Source organism: Arachis ipaensis, chromosome B10 (assembly GCF_059453495.1).
Source record: "Arachis ipaensis isolate K30076 ecotype BB chromosome B10, ASM5945349v1, whole genome shotgun sequence".
Classification (NCBI taxonomy): Eukaryota; Viridiplantae; Streptophyta; class Magnoliopsida; order Fabales; family Fabaceae; genus Arachis; species Arachis ipaensis.
This window is the reverse complement of record NC_142435.1, coordinates 130,347,283-130,366,222: the sequence shown is the minus strand read 5'-3', so window position 1 is coordinate 130,366,222 and position 18,940 is coordinate 130,347,283. Positions and strand designations below refer to the sequence as shown.

At 40.1% G+C, this 18,940-nt stretch overlaps 1 protein-coding gene and 3 pseudogenes across 1 annotated transcript; 2 read left to right on the top strand and 2 right to left on the bottom strand.

Moving 5' to 3' along the window:
- Nucleotides 1–2,497: 2,497 nt before the first annotated feature.
- On the top strand, nt 2,498–3,897 carry LOC107621092 (uncharacterized; annotated as a pseudogene).
- Nucleotides 3,898–4,101: 204 nt separating this feature from the next.
- LOC107621093 (glycerol kinase-like) lies at nt 4,102–5,224 on the top strand. Its single transcript, XM_021114663.2, has 2 exons — nt 4,102–4,806; nt 5,096–5,224. Exons 1-2 carry the CDS (start codon nt 4,102–4,104, stop codon nt 5,222–5,224), a joined length of 834 nt encoding a protein of 277 aa, XP_020970322.2.
- Nucleotides 5,225–5,975: 751 nt separating this feature from the next.
- LOC148581720 (pentatricopeptide repeat-containing protein At2g37320 pseudogene) lies at nt 5,976–13,083 on the bottom strand (annotated as a pseudogene).
- A 1,672-nt stretch (nt 13,084–14,755) lies between these two features.
- Nucleotides 14,756–18,940, bottom strand: LOC107627235 (pentatricopeptide repeat-containing protein At2g37320-like; annotated as a pseudogene).

The following is an 18,940-nucleotide window of genomic DNA, read 5'->3' as shown; positions in this document are numbered from 1 at the left end:
ACGAATCGAAAGTTATAGTAGTAATAGTATCAGCAACACTCGTCCAAGTTAAGAACAAGAAGAACAGAGACAATAAAATAAACTACCTTCGAGTCCACCCGAAGATGTGCTTCTCCCTCGAACTTGGTAGCATCAGCAACACTTATCTAAGCTAAGAACAAGAAGAACAAAGACAATTAAATGAACTACCCTCGAGCCCAGCCGAAGATATGCATCTCCCCCTGGGAGTAAGAGCACGCGGGCGGATCAAACTTAATATTAGCAACACTCGTCCAAGCTAAGACAAAGAAGAATAGAAATAATAAAATAAACTAGTCTCGAGCCCACCCGAAAATATACATCTTCCTCGAACATGGTAGTATCAACAACACTCCTCCAAACTAAGAACAAGAAGAACAGAGACAACAAAATAAATTATCCTCGAGGTCACCCGAAGACGTACATCTCTCCCTGGCAATGAGAGCACGCTGGTAGAGTGGGGTAGTAGTAGTGGTATCAGCAACACTCATCCAAGTTAAGAACAAGAACAGAGACAAAAAAATGAACTACCCTTGAGCCCACCCGTAGACATGCATCACCCCTTGACAATGAGAGCACGCGGGCGGATCGAACTTATTAGTAGTAGCAGAACCCTCAAACCCACCCGAAGACGAGCACGTGGACGGATAAAAAGTAGTAGTTGTATCAGCAACACTCGTCCAAGCTAAGAACAAGAAAAATTGAGCCAATAAAATGAACTACCCTCGAGCCCACTCGAAGACGTGCATCTCCCCCGAGTAAGAGCACGCGGGCCGATCGAACTTGGTGGTAGTAGTAGCAGTAGTAGTACCAGCAACACTCGTCCAAGCTAAGAACAAGAAGAACAGAGACAATAAAATTAACGGCCCTCAAGCCCACCCGAAAACATGCATCTTCCCCTAACAGTGAGAGCACGCAAGCAAAGTGGGGGATCGAACTTGGTAGTAGTAGTAGTAGATCCGTAAGCCGAGCATAGTTTCCATTTTAAAGCTATTTTGGCGTTAATTATTTATAAATTCTAAAATTTTAGATTACATGTTGCAATGAAATAATTTTTTTAAATTACTATTATTGTTTTTCTTTCCTCATGAATGAGATTAACTGGCTTTTGGAACTATACCTTCAATGTTGTTACTCATCTGAATTTTGAATCTATGTTTATATTCTTCTTCAGATTAGCCTAACTGATGTAGTACATGAGTTTCAATTTACGCTATTGTGTTTCTCCTGATTTTTCAATTCTTGATAAGCAAAACAGACGCACTTTGTAACAACAAGTTTTAAGCAATCTACATAACACATTTTTGTAGTCTTCATAGAATATTGAATAGTCTATTTGGTCAAAATTATTGTGAAATTCTGTTGCTAGAGAGTAGTATTCGTTCTCTTATTTTGCTGTGAATTTTTCTTCTTTGATAACATGTCTAGTTAATTATAAACATGTCTTTGAGGAGGATTTGTTAAGTCTTCATATTAGTAAACCTGGTTGAGATAATCACTGCCTGATGAAAACTTCTTTCTTGATGGTAGGCATTGAAACAAGAATTTGAGAAGAGAGGATGATCGGGTATATGCAGAAATCATATCACCAATGGTAACAATAACTACTTGAGTTTGACTTTGAATAATTTTTTAATTAGACCATAACTTATTGAGCCTTTGAATGAAAGACATTTCTTTGTTTATTGGGATAGCAGAACTCATTTAATGCACATATGTAACCATAGTTTAAAGAATAAAATTATTATCTAAGTATTTTCAAGTTCATTCATTTATGTATTCCTTTACTATAAACACCGATTATGGTTTGGCATTTGGACAAAGGTCCAAATTCCATGCTGGATTACCCATTAAATTGAACTTTTATTATTCTTTATATAGCAAAAATACACATCAAGGATACTTTTATTACCCCTTAAACTTTGTTGAATGTTCAAGTCTTCTATTAAACAGGGTCGAAGAAATACTATTAATGTTCTCTCATTTAACTTAACTTTTGTGGTTGCTATTTTTCAATTATTTAATTTTAATCTGTGGTTTGAGGTTTCAAATTATGCTGTTTAAATTTTAGTGTTGTTCTAATTTTAATTTGTATTGTTCTAATTTTAGTTTAGTATTTTCTGTTCTTATTTTATTTTTTGTGATATTTCTGCAGTTTTATAATAGTAAAGTGACAACATTGGTGAAACAGAAGGTGGAGTTGATGAAGGTCATGGTGAAAAACTAAAAAATCGAATCAAATCAATCAATTTCAATTCAGTTTGGTTGACCTCGAAAAAATCAAACGAAACCAAACCAATTAATTTTTTTACAATAGGATCGAATATTTTTTTTTCCTAAAAGCCAAACCAAACCGTGCAGTAAACACCCACAGTGTCCATATCTCCTCAACAGAAATGAAGGACACTAACCACGAATATACGACAACCACAATTAGCATTGATTTGCCCTCGCCTGCTCACCTTTTTGATCCACCACCATGACCTCACCGAGTCTGCCTGTATCATTTTTCCATCCCACCAAAACCCTAACCACCATGTCTTCTCATCGCATCATCTCCTTCAATTTCTCGCCAAACCTAAACCAACAATCTTTTTATTCTTCTCGCTCCAATTCCCCAATTAAATTTTCATCTAGAGTCCAAAAGCTTATAGCTTCCCAATCGGACCCTCTTCTCGCAAAAAAAAAAAATCTTCAAATGTGCCTTTCACCATCCCAACTTTCACCATTCTTACTTTACCTACCTCATTCTCATCCTCAAATTGGGCCGCTCAAGGCAATTCTCACTTGTCAATGACCTTGTTGGACGCCTCAAATCCAAATCCTACCCAATCACTCTTACCTTGTTCTCCTACTTGATCAGAGTCTATGGCGAAACTGATTTACCCGAGAAGGCCCTCAAAATCACCTACACTATGCTTCAATATGGTTTCAAACCTTTGCCCAAATACCTCAACCGCATTCTTGAGATTCTTGTATCCCACTACAACTTTGTTCGACTTGCATTCGATCTCTTCAGGAATGCTCATAGGCACGGTGTGTCACCCAATCTAAGTCCTACAATATTCTCATGTCGACTTTCTGTTTGAATGGAGATATTTGTGCCTACCACCTATTTAGAAAAATGTTTAAGAGAAATATTGTTCCTGATATCAAGTGTTATCGGATTCTGATGCAATGTGTAGGAAGAGTCAAGTGAATAGAGCTATGGATTTGTTGGAGGATATGTTGAACAAAGGGTTTGTTCCTGACTCTTTGACTTACACCACTTTGTTGACCAGTTTGGGTAGGAAGAAGAAGCTTAGAGAATCTTACAAGCTTCTATGTAGGATGAAGATCAAAGGGTACAATCCTGACATAGTTCAGCATAATACTATAATATCGAGGTTCTGCAAGGAAGGGAGTGTCCATGATGCCTGCAAAGTTATTGCTGATGTGCAGAACAATGGGTGCTTGCCTAATGTTGTGTCATATCGAACTTTGGTTGGTGGGTTATGTGACAAAGGAATGCTTGATGAGGGAAATAACTACATGAAGGAGATGCTGTCTAAAAGTTTTTCTCTGCATTTTGCTTTTATTCATGGCCTAGTAAAAGGTTTCTGCAATGTTGGTAAGATTGAGGAAGCTTGTGGAGTTCTAACCAAATTGTTTGAGCATGGGGAAGCTCCTCATATGGATAACTAGGGAATTATAATACCTTTAATATGTGAAGTGGATGATGGTGTGAGGAGCATAGATGTTTTGGAGAAAGTTCTCAGGATTGAAATAACATGTCATACTAGAATAGTGAATGCTGACATTGGTTTGGAGAACTACTTAATTAGGAGATACGAGCCGATCCAAAAGTATTTTAATGCAGGCTTTTATCCCCCATGTTAAATCAGCTTCATTTTTAGTTAAAAATGGGTTTAAACTCTATCTGTAGAGTGCAGACATATTTATGATTTAATTACAAACATGCATGAACTCATTATAATGCAGAACAAAATGAAGCTATCTTGGTGGCCTTCAGCTCAGCAAAGGCAATTTCAGAATCATGAAAGGAAGACATTTGGACGTCTTAGGACAAGCTGTTCTCAGACGATGCTGATGAACCTGAAGACCCTTGATTGGGATCCTGCTACCTTAAAAACCCTTGGAATCCCTGGTGAAATTTTGCCTAAAATTGTTAGTAATGCCGAGGTCATAGGAAATGTTGCTACCGGGTGGCCGATCAAAGGGGTACAAATTTCAGGATGTTTAGGGGATCAGCACGCAGCAATGCTAGGACAAGTGTGCCGTAAAGGAGAAGCTAAAAGCACTTATGGCACAGGTGCTTTCATACTTCTAAATACCGGTGACAAAGTAATTAAGTCAAACCATGGTCTTCTAAGCACCATTGCTTACAAGCTTGGCTCCAAGGCTCAAACCAATTATGCACTGGAAGGATCGGTTGCTATTGCTGGAGCTGCAGTGCAGTGGCTTAGGGACAATCTTGGGATTATTTCTAGTGCTTCGGATATAGAGGCTATGGCATCACAGGTTGAAAACACGGGTGGCGTTTACTTTGTTCCTGCTTTCAATGGATTGTTTGCTCCGTGGTGGCGTGATAATGCTCGGGGGATTGTTATTGGAATAACAAGGTACACAACCAAGGCTCACATAGCTCGTGCTGTACTTGAGAGCATGTGTTTTCAGGTGAAAGATGTGGTGGACTCGATGCAAAAAGATTATGGAAACGATAAAAACGATGGCGTGCTCAGAGTGGATGGTGGTGCAACTATTAACAACTTGCTGATGCAGACTCAGGTATGGACTAATTGCACTTTCTTCTACTTTTAAAAAGAAGCTTCTTAGTAATGCTCTATGGGAAGATGTTGCAAATTCAGTGGGAAAGTAGTTCAATCACATTTCACATAATAATCCCATAATACTATTTCATTTATATCATTTCTTTTATGCTAATTCCTACTATAACTAAATACTACTAATTGGCTATTTTAGGCTCTTTAGGTCCACACTTGTTACAAATTTCTTCTGAAGTTTTGTTACTTTTTCACATAACTGAAAAATTTTTGTTGACAATGTTGTTCACCAGGCAGATTTGTCTGCAATGCCGGTGATTAGGCCATCTGACATAGAGACGACTGCGCGTGGAGCAGCCTTTGCTGCTGGGTTAGCAGCTGGTATTTGGAAAGAAGATTTTATCTTCGATACGGCGGAATAGATGAAGAAAGCTACTACCTTCCGTCCGATAATGACCGAGGAAGTGAGGAAGAAGAAGGTGGAGTGCTGGAACAAGCTGTTAATAGAAGTTTTGACTTGGCTGATCTTTCATTTGAATTATGATCTACATTGGAAAGAAAGTCTTCTTTCAATTTCAATTTAAACAAAGTTGTCCTGTTTTTCCTTACCCTTTCTTTTATAAATAATAGAAATCCCCTGCTAAATTAGTTATTACTAATTTATATATATATTTATTAATAATGAATTTATTTCACTGGCAATTACCTTAGGAATACTTGCTGTAAAGTTTTCTGCATATATAGTTTAGAATATGAAAAGTTAGTATCCAAGGAAAAGCATGACTTTGATTGAACGTCACTGGTATGCAATAATAATATTCTAAAGATGAATCGCGATCAGTTTTGTTAGTAACTTAGTATTAATAGAAGTGGTCAAAAGTAACTATTTCAGTAAAATTCTATTATTTTATTTTAGTAAGGCCTTTAAGTAAACTTGGCAGTATGGTAACAAGTAAGGATTAAGAATTTAAGATGGCTAAGACATTTTTCTTTTTCATTTATCAAGTGGACAGAAGCTGATGCAATCACCAATATTCTTACTACAACTAAATCTGCCAACTACTGATACTATGTAGAATAAAATAAAAAACTTGTTTGATGGATTTCGAGTAATGCTATACATTCAAGTCATTTTATGAACCAAATCTAACCAAGTTAAACAATAAGCCTTAGAATAGTGTTAGCCATAATTAATTTTTGTTATGCTAAACCAACTTGGTTGGACTTGGTTAACAAAAAGACTTAGATGTGTAGCATTATTCTTATTGTAAATACATAATTTAATCTCAGATTATTGGCTTCCTTATTTAAGAAAAAAAATCCAGTAAACTAGTACATATTTTGAGTATTACTCTTTCAAATAACCTTTCTTTCCTTCTTTATTGTCAAATTGATCTGTATAACCTTTCTCTATTTGCTATATCTAGAACACCAGTAGCATCTGATGTTCATGGTTGATCCTGCAGCATTCAATAAACCTGCCACAAAAAAATTGTTTAAACTTCAAAGTATTTGTGGATGCTTATAGGCATAAATCTTCTTCATCCACTGCACCAAATCCAACAGATAGCGGCGGTCTTTTAGCTTCAAAGCGCTGTTTAAACTCTCAAGGAACTGAACCAGACTTTACCAAATCTGCACCTGCCCAAATTATCCAAGAGCATTCTCCAGGTGGTTAGAATGAAAAACTTGGTTCAAATTATTGGTTTTAGCCACAGTAAACTTCATCTTCAATTCTTTAGAATTTAGAGAAGTTACTGGTTTTGCATACATAATCTCCTTTGAATGAAGGAAAAGTCTTGTAAAACATCTTTGCATGAAAGGAAGATTTTCACCGTCCATTTTGCTTGTACTTCATCTAGAATGTCTTGTCATCCATGTATGTTTTACTGACAAAAAATGCATGGAATCTAGACTGCGAGTCAATGCCAGAAATGCGAACAGCCCTATAATGGAGATCCTCATTTAGCATTATGAAGACCAAACATTTTCCTCACCAGAGATCTGAGACTAAAGACCTAAACTACTCATGTGCTCATTCAAATTACCCATGATCAAAAGAATGTCAGTCATTTTGTTGTTTGACTTATCTTGTGCTTCAAATCTATGAACTCTGCTTTTGACTTCAATCCAACTACAACCAGGATTCGATTTCAGACCTTTGTCTTTCAGTGACTTTCACACTCGTGCTACCTGATTCCGCCAACCTACACGCTAGCATATAGATTGGCCAGCTGTTGAAGTGTTGCAGGGCACCTTGGTTCAAGTAATAACCTACTCTCTGCCGCTTCGATGCCAATCCAAACATCTCCATGAAGCATAGATGATGAAAGCAGTGAACCCCATATCACAGCATTGGGACAAATAGGCATGTTTCGGATGAAATCACAAGCCTCCAGCAGCAAGCCAGCCTGACCAAGAAGACCCACAATGCAAGAGTAATGATCCATTTCTGGCTCCATGCCATGCTCAATCATGGAATTTAAGTAATCTTGACCCTCCTTAACAAGGTCAGCATGCCAACACGAGGACAATATGCCAAGGTAAGTAACTTCATCCGGATTAACACCTTGATTCATCATCTCTTAAAGAGAAATTGCCTCTTGTGCATGCCCATGCTGCGCATACTCTGCGATCATAGAGTTCCAAGTGACAAAATCCCTTCGCTGCATACTTTCAAATATGAACAAGGCATCGTCAAGTGCCCCACACTTGGAATACATGGCAATGAGAGCATTTTCAATGTGGCGGTAATAATGAAAACCCATGTGAATTATTTGACAATGAGCACCCTTTCCATGTCCAAGTGCTCCACTTCCCATTCAAGCACTAAGAAGGCTCGTGTGCGTAAAACAATTCGGTTTTAATGCAGCCACGCCCTTCACCTGACAAAAGAGCTCCAAAGACATATCAACCCTCCATTCTTGTGTAAATGCAGCGATAATCGTGGACCTGACCATGAAACTACATTTCTCTCAGGCATTTCATCGAACATCCGTTATGCATCACCCAACAATGCACCCCTACCATACAAACTAATCAAAGAGCTTCCAACATAGACATTGGCAATGAACCCAGTTGTTATTGCCAAGCAGTGATATTGAACACCTCAAACAAGGTCAAGGTGGGACGCACGCGAGCTCACAGCACGTGACAAGAAGCACACATCAATCCCCAGACCTTGTTCTACAATAACAATGGAACGAACCTTCCTTCTAGTTTTTGTGGCCCTCAAACTAGAATCTTCAACAACTGGTTTTTGTAGCATCGTTTTGCAGCATGCCCTCGATAAGCTGAAGATGACTGCGACGATTTTCAACATCAATGAGACTCTTTTTTAGAGTTACAAGGTTAAGGAGTCTGAGTGCACCAGCAAATTCTCTGTTAGCTCTTTTGGGTACCAACTTTTGGGAAGTGAAAGACCCAAAGAATCGAACTATGAAGGAAAATAATGTTGGGTTCTTTGTGCATTGGAGGAAAGAATGGACAAAAGTAGACACAGATTTTTATAATGTGGATAGATTTATATTTTAATTTTTTAATAAGTCATTTGTACACACCAATATTAAATTTTATTGTTATTTTTATTATTTTGTCGTCTGAGTAATTTTTTCAGCAGTAATGGAGATCAGGTGATACGTTATTGTATGATATAGCCGTTTTGATGACACAATGAAAAATAAGAGTTACATTATTAAATTTGTTAAATTAGGAAAAAAAAAGAAAAAATTTTACAAGGTATGTCTTTTCATTCTCATAAGTTACTGTTGAATAAAAACATGCCCTAATAGAGAGTAAACAATGAGAGTGAATTTCTAAACACTTCACAATTAAGTTTGTTACAGTTCGTCGTTTCGTTATATTCTGAAGGCAAACGTGATAAGGCGAGAAGCATAGAAGTCCACACGCAGGTGTAGGCAAATGCGGAGAGTTCGGCATCAGACGCGATCAAAGGTAATGCTTTCTTCCCTTGAATATGTGTTTGTTGCTATATTGAATCAAATGTAGGAAATAGGTCGCCAAATCATTCTTTATTATCTAAGTAGTATTCACATGTATATCTATCATTCCCAACTTGCAAGTAAGGTCTTTTAAGTGCTCTATGGGAAGTCCTTTAGTGAACATATCTGCCAATTGGAGTCTTGAAGGGATGTACTTGGTGGCTATAAGACCATTGTCCAATTTCTCCTTAATAAAATGTCGGTCTATTTCTACATGCTTTGTTCGGTCATGTTGAACTGGATTGTGTGCAATACTAATGGCACACTTATTATCACAAACCAGTTCCATAGGAGCTTCATACTTTACTTTGAGGTCATCGAATATGATCTTCATCCATAATAATTCGCAAATCTCTTGCTTGGGTCATGGCTCTAAATTCCGCCTCTGCACTTGATCATGCAACTACATTTTGCTTCTTGCTCCTTGACAAATTGGATTTTTGACGGTTTAGAATTTCACTAATGAAATCTCGTTGTAAAGTATAGTTTCTAAACCAATCACTAATCCTTTCATACAAAAAGTTGTTTGTCACAAGTACAAACCCCTAAAATTTATAAACCGAAGTATTTAAACCTCGGGTCGTTCTCCCTAGGACTTACAATGAAGTGTCTTGTTATTGGTTATGAGTTATTTTGGGGTTTTGGATAAGGAGCATGAAAAGTAAATGGCAATGAAAATAAACTAACAACTATAAAAGGCTCTTGGCAAGGTGTGAGAACTAGAAGTCCTATCCTAGTTATCCTTCTCAATTGTGATGAGAATTGTTCATTGCTACCACTTAGTTAACCCTCACTAATTGAAGGAAAGTCAAGTGGATGAATCGATTGATTTCTCAAGTCCTAATCAACTCCTAAAGGAATGACTAGCTTTAGAGGTTTTCAAATCAATTAGCAATCTATCCAATTATCATTCAACAAGGGAGTTAGATAACTCAAGTGTCACTAATTACTCTACCAAAGCCAAGAGATACAAAACCTATACTAAAATCCAACCAAGCATTTCATCAAACACTTGGAAGGCACAAAAGAAAAACATAGTAAATCAACAACAAGAATGAAATCTAACAACAATTATTGAAAGGAATTAACAACAACAATCAAGGAAATCACAATTATCATGAATTACCTCAAATTGCATTATTAAAAGAAAACCAAGGAACAACAATGTATCCAAAACAAAATGAAGAATTACAATTATTAAAGCACACATCTAGAAAGAGGAAGAGGAGGAGATTAAGAATTCGTAAATGAAAAGTGAATCAAAGCATGAGTTTAAACCTAGATCTAAGAAGAGAGATTAACCTAAACCTAATCCTAATCCTAGAGAGAAGAGAGAGCTTCTCTCTCTAGAAACCAATTACAAAGATAAAACTAAACTAATTGGTAACTAACATCTCAAGTGATCCATCCCCATCCTCCCTTAATCCTTCATCCTTTTATTCCTTTCCCTTAGCAATTTGGCGCCAAAATGGGTTCAGAAAACCTCTCAAATCGCCAGGCACGTGTTGCATTAATGAGGTCATGTGCCATCATCGGCGCGTGCGCGCATGGTACGCGTGCGCGTCCCTGGTCGATTCTGCAATGTGCGCGCGAGCGCCTTGTGCGCGTGCGCGTGCATGGCTGACTTTGCTTCTTTGACTTTTTTATGCTTCTCTCCACTTGTATGCTTCCTTCCTTGCTTCCTTCCTTGCTTCCTCTGATTCATGCCTAGTTTCAACCTGAGGTTACTAGCAAACACATCAAGGCATCGTATGGAATCAAACAGAAACTAGAATTCACCAAGACAAGGCTTAACAAGCATGTTTTTTACACTTAAGCACAATCATGGAAGAGATAACAAAACCATGCTAATTCTTAGGCTAAATGTGACAAAAGGTTATCAAAATGTTCTAAATTCAAGGCAAAACAAACCGTCAAATTGGGGTTTGTCAACCTCCCCACACTTAAGCCTTAGCATGTCCTCATGCTAAAATAAGAAGGAACTAAGGGGTATGGCATTTATTGAATGCAACTAAACTATATGAGTCCTATCTAAATGCAACTATCTAAAGCAATTGGAAATGCTTAGTTCAAACAAATCAATTCCCAAGAGAACATGTGTAAGTACAAGAGATAAGTAATAAGGACCAAGTCCAAACCACAATTGTATTGAATTGTTAAAAGGAGTTCAAACTTGCAAGAATATAGATAATGGGGGTGAACACATGTGATTGAACTTTTGAACCCTCACCGGATGTGTATCCGCTCTATTCACTCAAGTGTTTAAGGGTTAATTCACTCAATTCTCTTCTAATCATGTTTTCCAAGATTTGATTTTCTTCTAACAATCAACATTTATTCAATGCGTGCATACATTCATCATGAGGTCTTTCATTTAGGTTATAATGGGGTTAGGGTCAAGGCAGGATCATTTATGGTCAAGTGGGCTAGGATTTGAGTCTTTGATTAGCATAGACTTTTCCACCTAACCTAATTAATGACCTATACAAATGCGAGCTATTCTAACTACCCATTCTTCACTTTTTCTTACATACTCATGCATTTTTTTTCATTTCACAATACTTATGCATTGATTCCTTTTTATTGACTTCACTTTGGGGCATTTTTGTCCCCCTTTTTTTTCTTTCATTTTATTTTTTTTCTTTTCATTATTTTTTTTTCTTTATATATATATATATATATTTTTTTTTTCTTTTTCTTCTTTCAAGCTAAATACAAGAACATCAATGCATAAGGTCTCTACATTTGATTAATACATGAGTGTGTGCCCAATTCCTAAGCATACAAGTGTATTGCCCCTTTCTATCCCGTCCAATGTTCCCAAGCCTCACCAACTTGAATAATACACACTCTCACTAGCCTAGGCTAATCAAAGATCCAAACAAGGACCTTTCATTGGTTTTCCGCCTTGGGCTTGTAATGAGCTAAAATAAGGATGAGTTGGTTAAGCATAGGCTCAAAATTGGCTAACAATGGAGAGTAAAAGGTTGGCTATTTGGGTAAGTGGCAAATGAAATAATGGCCTCAATCATATAAATGCACAATCACAAGAAATAAACGGATATATAGAATCAAGCAAATTAAGGATCACAATCATGGAAAGAGAACAATTTCACACAAGAATGGAAAATAAGTGGTTATAAAATGTAACCACATCAATAGGCTCAAGTCTCACAAGCTTGTGTTCTCAATTCAATACATGCTTCACAAGGTATGAATTTCAAGCAAGTTTCAAAAATTTTCTTTCAATCAGTTGGGTTAATGCCCTATATTTAAACTTTCTTGAAAAACCTCAATGTTTGACTAAGCATTGTTGTGATTGAAAAATTCAAAAATTTTTCTTAGTTTACCCTTTTCTTTTTCACTCAAAACCAAATTCTTATGCAAAAAGGGGTGACTAAGTTTCACTTAAAACATGATTTCTAATCACAACCACAAACTAAAAGGAGAATATACAAAAGGAGATATGCAAAAATGTATAAAGAAAAATCCAACTAAAATATGGAGTCTATCATCCAAAATATCTAAAAATATCCAAAAGCATCAAAATATCTAAAATCCAAGATAAGCAATAAAAGTATCCAAAGCAACTAGAAATGCATCAAAATATATACAAAGATGTGCAAAATGAGATAACTAGGCCGGAAAAGAGTTCACCGGTTCCCAAATAATGCTAACGGTGCCCTCCCCACACTTAAAATTAAGCATCGTCCTCGATGCTAAACCGGAGGATCAGTGGGAGGCACAACGATAGGCTCTGGCTCCGACTGTGGCTGTGGGACCGGCTGAGTCTCCTGTGTCTGAGGTGGTACCTCCATGTGTGCTGGCTCCGTAGTGTCAGGGGCATCCTGCTGAGCTGATGCCTCCGCGTCCTCCTCCTGATGATTCTGCTCATCGGAGGCCGGAGAATCGGGAAGCGGAGGTAGCTCAGTGCCCAGAGAGATAAGGGCCTGGTCCATCCGATCCAAACGGCGTCTGACATGGTGTCGCTCGCGCTCTAAGAACCGAAAGAGACGCTGGACCAGGAGATATGTAGGCTCAGGTGCTGCTGGAGGGTCTGTAGATGGTGGAGGGGCTGCGGCTGTAGAAGATGATGGACCAGCTGCAGGGGCTGGTGGTGAAGGTGTCCCTATGGCAGCCCGAGCCCGAGAGCGGCGGCTAGCAGGTGGCTTCTCGTGCACCCAAACACCCCAGGGGATAGTAACCTCCCTGTCATCAGCATCAGCGGGTGGTGGTCGCACATCATCATCCGACCATGGGACATCAGCCAGGGCTGCCATACTCGTGACCAATGTAGGAAACGGAAGTAGGCCACGAATATGCGCCCGCCACATGCACTGTCGGATAAGTCTAGGGAAGGAGACCTCCTTCCCTTCCATAACACACCCGATCAGCAGAAGCATCTCCATGGGGACCTCAGAAAAATGGGTGGTAGGCAGGACGTAGTGGGCGAAGATCATCTGCCAAGTCTTGGCCTCCCTAGTCAAATGAGTGAACAACATCCCCTTTGGCTTGGTGTTGCCCGCATCCATAACCCATGAAGCCTCCGGTATCCCAATCACGCGCCGAAGCGCCTCATAATCAAAAGTCATGGTGTGGATGGCTATCTCAGCCTGATGATGGGCACACTGGTCATGTGGAATGTGCCGTCAATGTAGTGCCTCTCCAATGGCGGCCTCGGTGAGCAGAATCTCTCTACCCCTCACCTGAACTGAATCCAAGGTCGGACGGAAGAAGTTGCAGTAGAATTCCTTCACCCAAGATATATTGATGTCACCCAAGTCCCGGTCAACAAAATCAATACCTAACTCAAGGATCCGACCGTTAATGCGCCGTCTCACATCATTAGGCAGGAGCAACTTCTTCTCAATATTTAGCTTCGTGGTCCGATACCTAGAGAACCGAAGCTCACAGTAGAGATTGGGGAATTTGCCAGGATTGGTAGAAGGCAACTGCTGATTCTCTTTATCCTCGTCCTGCAAAGGATTCCTAGCATAGTTCTTGTAAATGGAAGGAATGGAGGGGGTAGAGTGTTTTCTCTTCTTGGAGGCGGTGGCTACGGCTTTGCCTTTATCCGACATCCTGAAAAAAAAATCGTGATAGAATATATAAAACATTTAGCATGTAACAAAGAAGACATGTTCAGGATATCATTATCAAAGAGCAATCGTAATGTTGCACTGAATATGTAAAAGTGAACAAGTAAGCATAAGGGACTGAACCAAAACCGTAATCCTCATTAAAGGTAACGCCTCATATGCAAAAGGCACTAATATCATCATATTCATGAAAAAATTGTTAAAGAGGGTTAAAAGTGAGTATAAGTAAAATGGTGAAAGAATTTAGTGAGAAAAGTGGATTAGTGAGAGGATGATATATAGGCTCAATTGAATGAGAAATTTCGGTTCATGTTCACGGTGATTGTGCAAATCCGGGAAGTCAAAAAGGGAACGGAAATTTGCCCAAAACTGAAAATAAAAAAAATCGAAGTGAAACTAATTTTCTTGAAAATCGGGCAGCATTCCGGCTTAAAATTGGACGTTCCCGGATAGCAGAATAGCATAAACAGTAAGAAAGCAGCATCAATTAAGCACAGCAGCAGTGGTACAGCATTCAGGCAACAAGAAGTGCATAAAAAGCAGTCCAAAACCAGCATACAACATACAAACAGACAAACAGCAAGTAAGCACATACGGAGCACTTATCAGGCCTAGAATCCTCTATCCAGTCCTAGCTACCTAACCGCAAGTATTTCTAACTAATCCTAACATACAACATTCCAATGCTAACTAACATGCAATTCTAGGAGTTAATCATAAATGAACAAACAAAAAGGAAAAAAAATAGAAAAGAATGAACAGAAATGGAGCAGGAACCTGGGAGCAGGAGGGAACTAAGAATGGAAAGGGAATTCGGGAGCAGGGGGCCACAGAAGCAGAAATTGCGCCGCCGTCAACGGTGGCGGTGATGGCAGAGGGGTGGCGAAGTTGGCAGAGGGGGTTGCGCGGTGGTGCGGCTGAAGGGATGAGAAACTGAGGGGAGGAGGAAAGGAGGATGTGGAGGGCGGCCGAGGGGGAAGCGCGCCGCCGGCAGTGAAGACGGGGCGGCGGCGGGGGGCTTGGTCACGGCGCGGTTGAGAGGAGTAGGAGAGAGAGAGAGAGAACGGGTGGTGGTGAGAAGGGAAGAGGGGTTGAGGGTGAGTGGGGGCAAGTCGCCGGCGGTGAAGGTGGCGCGGCGGCGGAGGTGGTGCTGCTGCTGCGATGGTAGATGGGGCGAGGGGAAGAAGATGGAGGTTGAGAGGGATGGGCTGCGCGACTGCGCAGTGTGCTTCGCGAGGTAGGGTTATCCTGATTTTTGAATTGGCGCGTGCGCGCACCTTGTGCGTCCGCGCCCATTGAGAAAAATGGGCTCTGACGCGTGCGCGTACAACGCGCTTAGGCGAGGGTGAGCGAAATAGGGAAGGGCGCGTGCGCGTACCGTGCGCGCACGCGTGCATGGAGTTGGGCTAGGGGCTTAGAGTTGGCCCAACCCAGGCCTAACTCTCTGGAGAATGGCCTGAAGGTTGCGCTACTAGACCTGCGCGCACGCGGCAAGTACGCGTCCGCGGGCATTGAGGGGAATGGAGAACTACGCGTGGGCATACAGTGCGCGCACGCGTACATGAGATTGGGCCTTAGGCTTAGAATGGGCTTGAGGCACGCCCAACTCTCTGGTCCATGGCCTAGTTTGGTGGCACCGCGCAAGGACGCGCGCGCGGCAAGTGCGCGTCCGCGTGCATTGACGAATTCGTGAAATGGCGCGCTGGCGCGATGCGCGCGCTCGCGCAGATAGGGTTGGGCCTGGGGCCTAGAGCCAGCCCAGAAATGGCTGAACTCCCTGGAATTTGGTCCAAGCAGTTGCAGCAGCAGATCGGCGCGGACGCGGCAGATGCGCGTCCGCGCGAACTTCCAGGATCTAAGAGTTGGTGCGCCCGCATGTAGTGCGCGTCTGCGCCCCCCTTTTTTTTTTCTGGGTGTTCCCCTTAGTGTTCAAACTCTTATTCACTCAACCATCATAGAATTCACAAAAAAAATGCAATTTTCGGTATTATTCATCTACTACTAAACACAACATGCATGTGACTAAGCTAACAATTAAATTGTACAAACAAATTTGTATGAAACATCTACCTACAATGGTAACTCAAATCACTTATTAGGTAAATTTAAAAGGGAATGAAAAGAGTTTACCATGGTGGGGTGTCTCCCACCTAGCACTTTTAGTTTAAGTCCTTAAGTTGGACATTCTTGAGATGCTTATTGTCATGGTGGCTTATGTTTGTACTCATCCTTGAATCTCCAAGGATCCTTGCTTCTCAATTGGTTGACAGAATTTCCAACCATATTCATCAAACTTGGGTAAAGTTCTACCCAAGATATGAGTCCCCATAGTTGGTCTTTACATAGCGAGCCGGGATCCCATATCTTGTCTTCACACCCATCCGTTAATTGAGTTTCATGGTTCTGTCGGATGAGCAGTTGACATAAAGGTGATTGGCACATAGAATTCTCTTTACTCCACCAATGCTTTCTCCTAGATCCATATAAAGTAATTCTAGTCCCAACATCATCCCTATACCTTGAAGCTTTGACCTCAATGAGCCTAATTCCTAGCTTGCAACCACTACACAACTCATTCTTGCTTTTAATTCCACAAAGAGCTCTGAGTTGTCCATCCGTTTCAATCAAACCATATTCAAGTGAGAGATTAAAGCTCAGGGATAGAGATTTTACCCGATTAAATGTTGTATTGGATGGTGACTTGGGAAGTGAGACTTCCCCACACTTAGACAATGTACGGTCTACTTCCTTGTGCTCTTCTTTGTGAATTTCCACCTCCTGACAAATTTCTTCAATCTCAACCTTTTCCTTTTTACTTGGCTTGGTGTTATCTTCAAGAACTTCATCTTGTTTAATGGGGGACGATTCAATTTTGGATAGAAATTCATTGATGAACGAGGTCATCTCTTGATCAACCTCTTCGTATTCGTCAATTTCAATATACACCATGCCCTTCTCATCTTCCTTGGGAGGTTGTGCACACTCTTCTATAATTTCAACTCCATGTCCAATGGGTGAAGATTCCATTGTAGAGAGCAATTTATCTATGATTGAATCCATTTCTTGATAAACTTCTTCCAAGTCTCCATCGACGATATGCCTTGGAGATTGCGCACCCTCCTCAACATCAATATCAAGCTTCTTGGAAGAGTTCTCCATGATGCTACATTCCCTTGGACTTTCAACATCTCCTAATTCTTCAACCACCTCTTCCTTTTCTTCAATGATCATAGACTCCTCCAATTGTTCCAACACAAAATTTGACTCCTCCTTCCACACCGAATTTTCCAATTTCTCCTTCATGCTTTGCTCTTCTTTTGACTTTTCACATGTGGTCACGGAAGTACCTTGAGTATTCAAGCATTGGTGGGCTAAAGTGTGCACCACCTTGGTCAAATTGGTTACAAACTCAAGTGTATCCCGCTTCATGGCTTCTTGTCCTTGGAGTAACAAAGCGAGAGGATCGTCTATTGGGGCTTGTGGTGGGTAGGAAGGTTTATTGTTTTGGAGTGAGGGTTCATGGTAGGAAGGTGGTTCTTCTTGGTAAAGGTATGGAGATGATGAGTATTCAATCATGGAATTTAAGTAATCTTGACCCTCCTTAACAAGGTCAGCATGCCAACACGAGGACAATATGCCAAGGTAAGTAACTTCATCCGGATTAACACCTTGATTCATCATCTCTTAAAGAGAAATTGCCTCTTGTGCATGCCCATGCTGCGCATACTCTGCGATCATAGAGTTCCAAGTGACAAAATCCCTTCGCTGCATACTTTCAAATATGAACAAGGCATCGTCAAGTGCCCCACACTTGGAATACATGGCAATGAGAGCATTTTCAATGTGGCGGTAATAATGAAAACCCATGTGAATTATTTGACAATGAGCACCCTTTCCATGTCCAAGTGCTCCACTTCCCATTCAAGCACTAAGAAGGCTCGTGTGCGTAAAACAATTCGGTTTTAATGCAGCCACGCCCTTCACCTGACAAAAGAGCTCTAAAAACATATCAACCCTCCATTCTTGTGTAAATGCAGCGATAATCGTGGACCTGACTATGAAACTACATTTCTCTCAGGCATTTCATCGAACATCCGTTATGCATCACCCAACAATGCACCCCTACCATACAAACTAATCAAAGAGCTTCCAACATAGACATTGGCAATGAACCCAGTTGTTATTGCCAAGCAGTGATATTGAACACCTCAAACAAGGTCAAGGTGGGACGCACGCGAGCTCACAGCACGTGACAAGAAGCACACATCAATCCCCAGACCTTGTTCTACAATAACAATGGAACGAACCTTCCTTCTAGTTTTTGTGGCCCTCAAACTAGAATCTTCAACAACTGGTTTTTGTAGCATCGTTTTGCAGCATGCCCTCGATAAGCTGAAGATGACTGCGACGATTTTCAACATCAATGAGACTCTTTTTTAGAGTTACAAGGTTAAGGAGTCTGAGTGCACCAGCAAATTCTCTGTTAGCTCTTTTGGGTACCAACTTTTGGGAAGTGAAAGACCCAAAGAATCGAACTATGAAGGAAAATAATGTTGGGTTCTTTGTGCATTGGAGGAAAGAATGGACAAAAGTAGACACAGATTTTTATAATGTGGATAGATTTATATTTTAATTTTTTAATAAGTCATTTGTACACACCAATATTAAATTTTATTGTTATTTTTATTATTTTGTCGTCTGAGTAATTTTTTCAGCAGTAATGGAGATCAGGTGACACGTTATTGTATGATATAGCCGTTTTGATGACACAATGAAAAATAAGAGTTACATTATTAAATTTGTTAAATTAGGAAAAAAAAAGAAAAAGTTTTACAAGGTATGTCTTTTCATTCTCATAAGTTACTGTTGAATAAAAACATGCCCTAATAGAGAGTAAACAATGAGAGTGAATTTCTAAACACTTCACAATTAAGTTTGTTACAGTTCGTCGTTTCGTTATATTCTGAAGGCAAACGTGATAAGGCGAGAAGCATAGAAGTCCACACGCAGGTGTAGGCAAATGCGGAGAGTTCGGCAT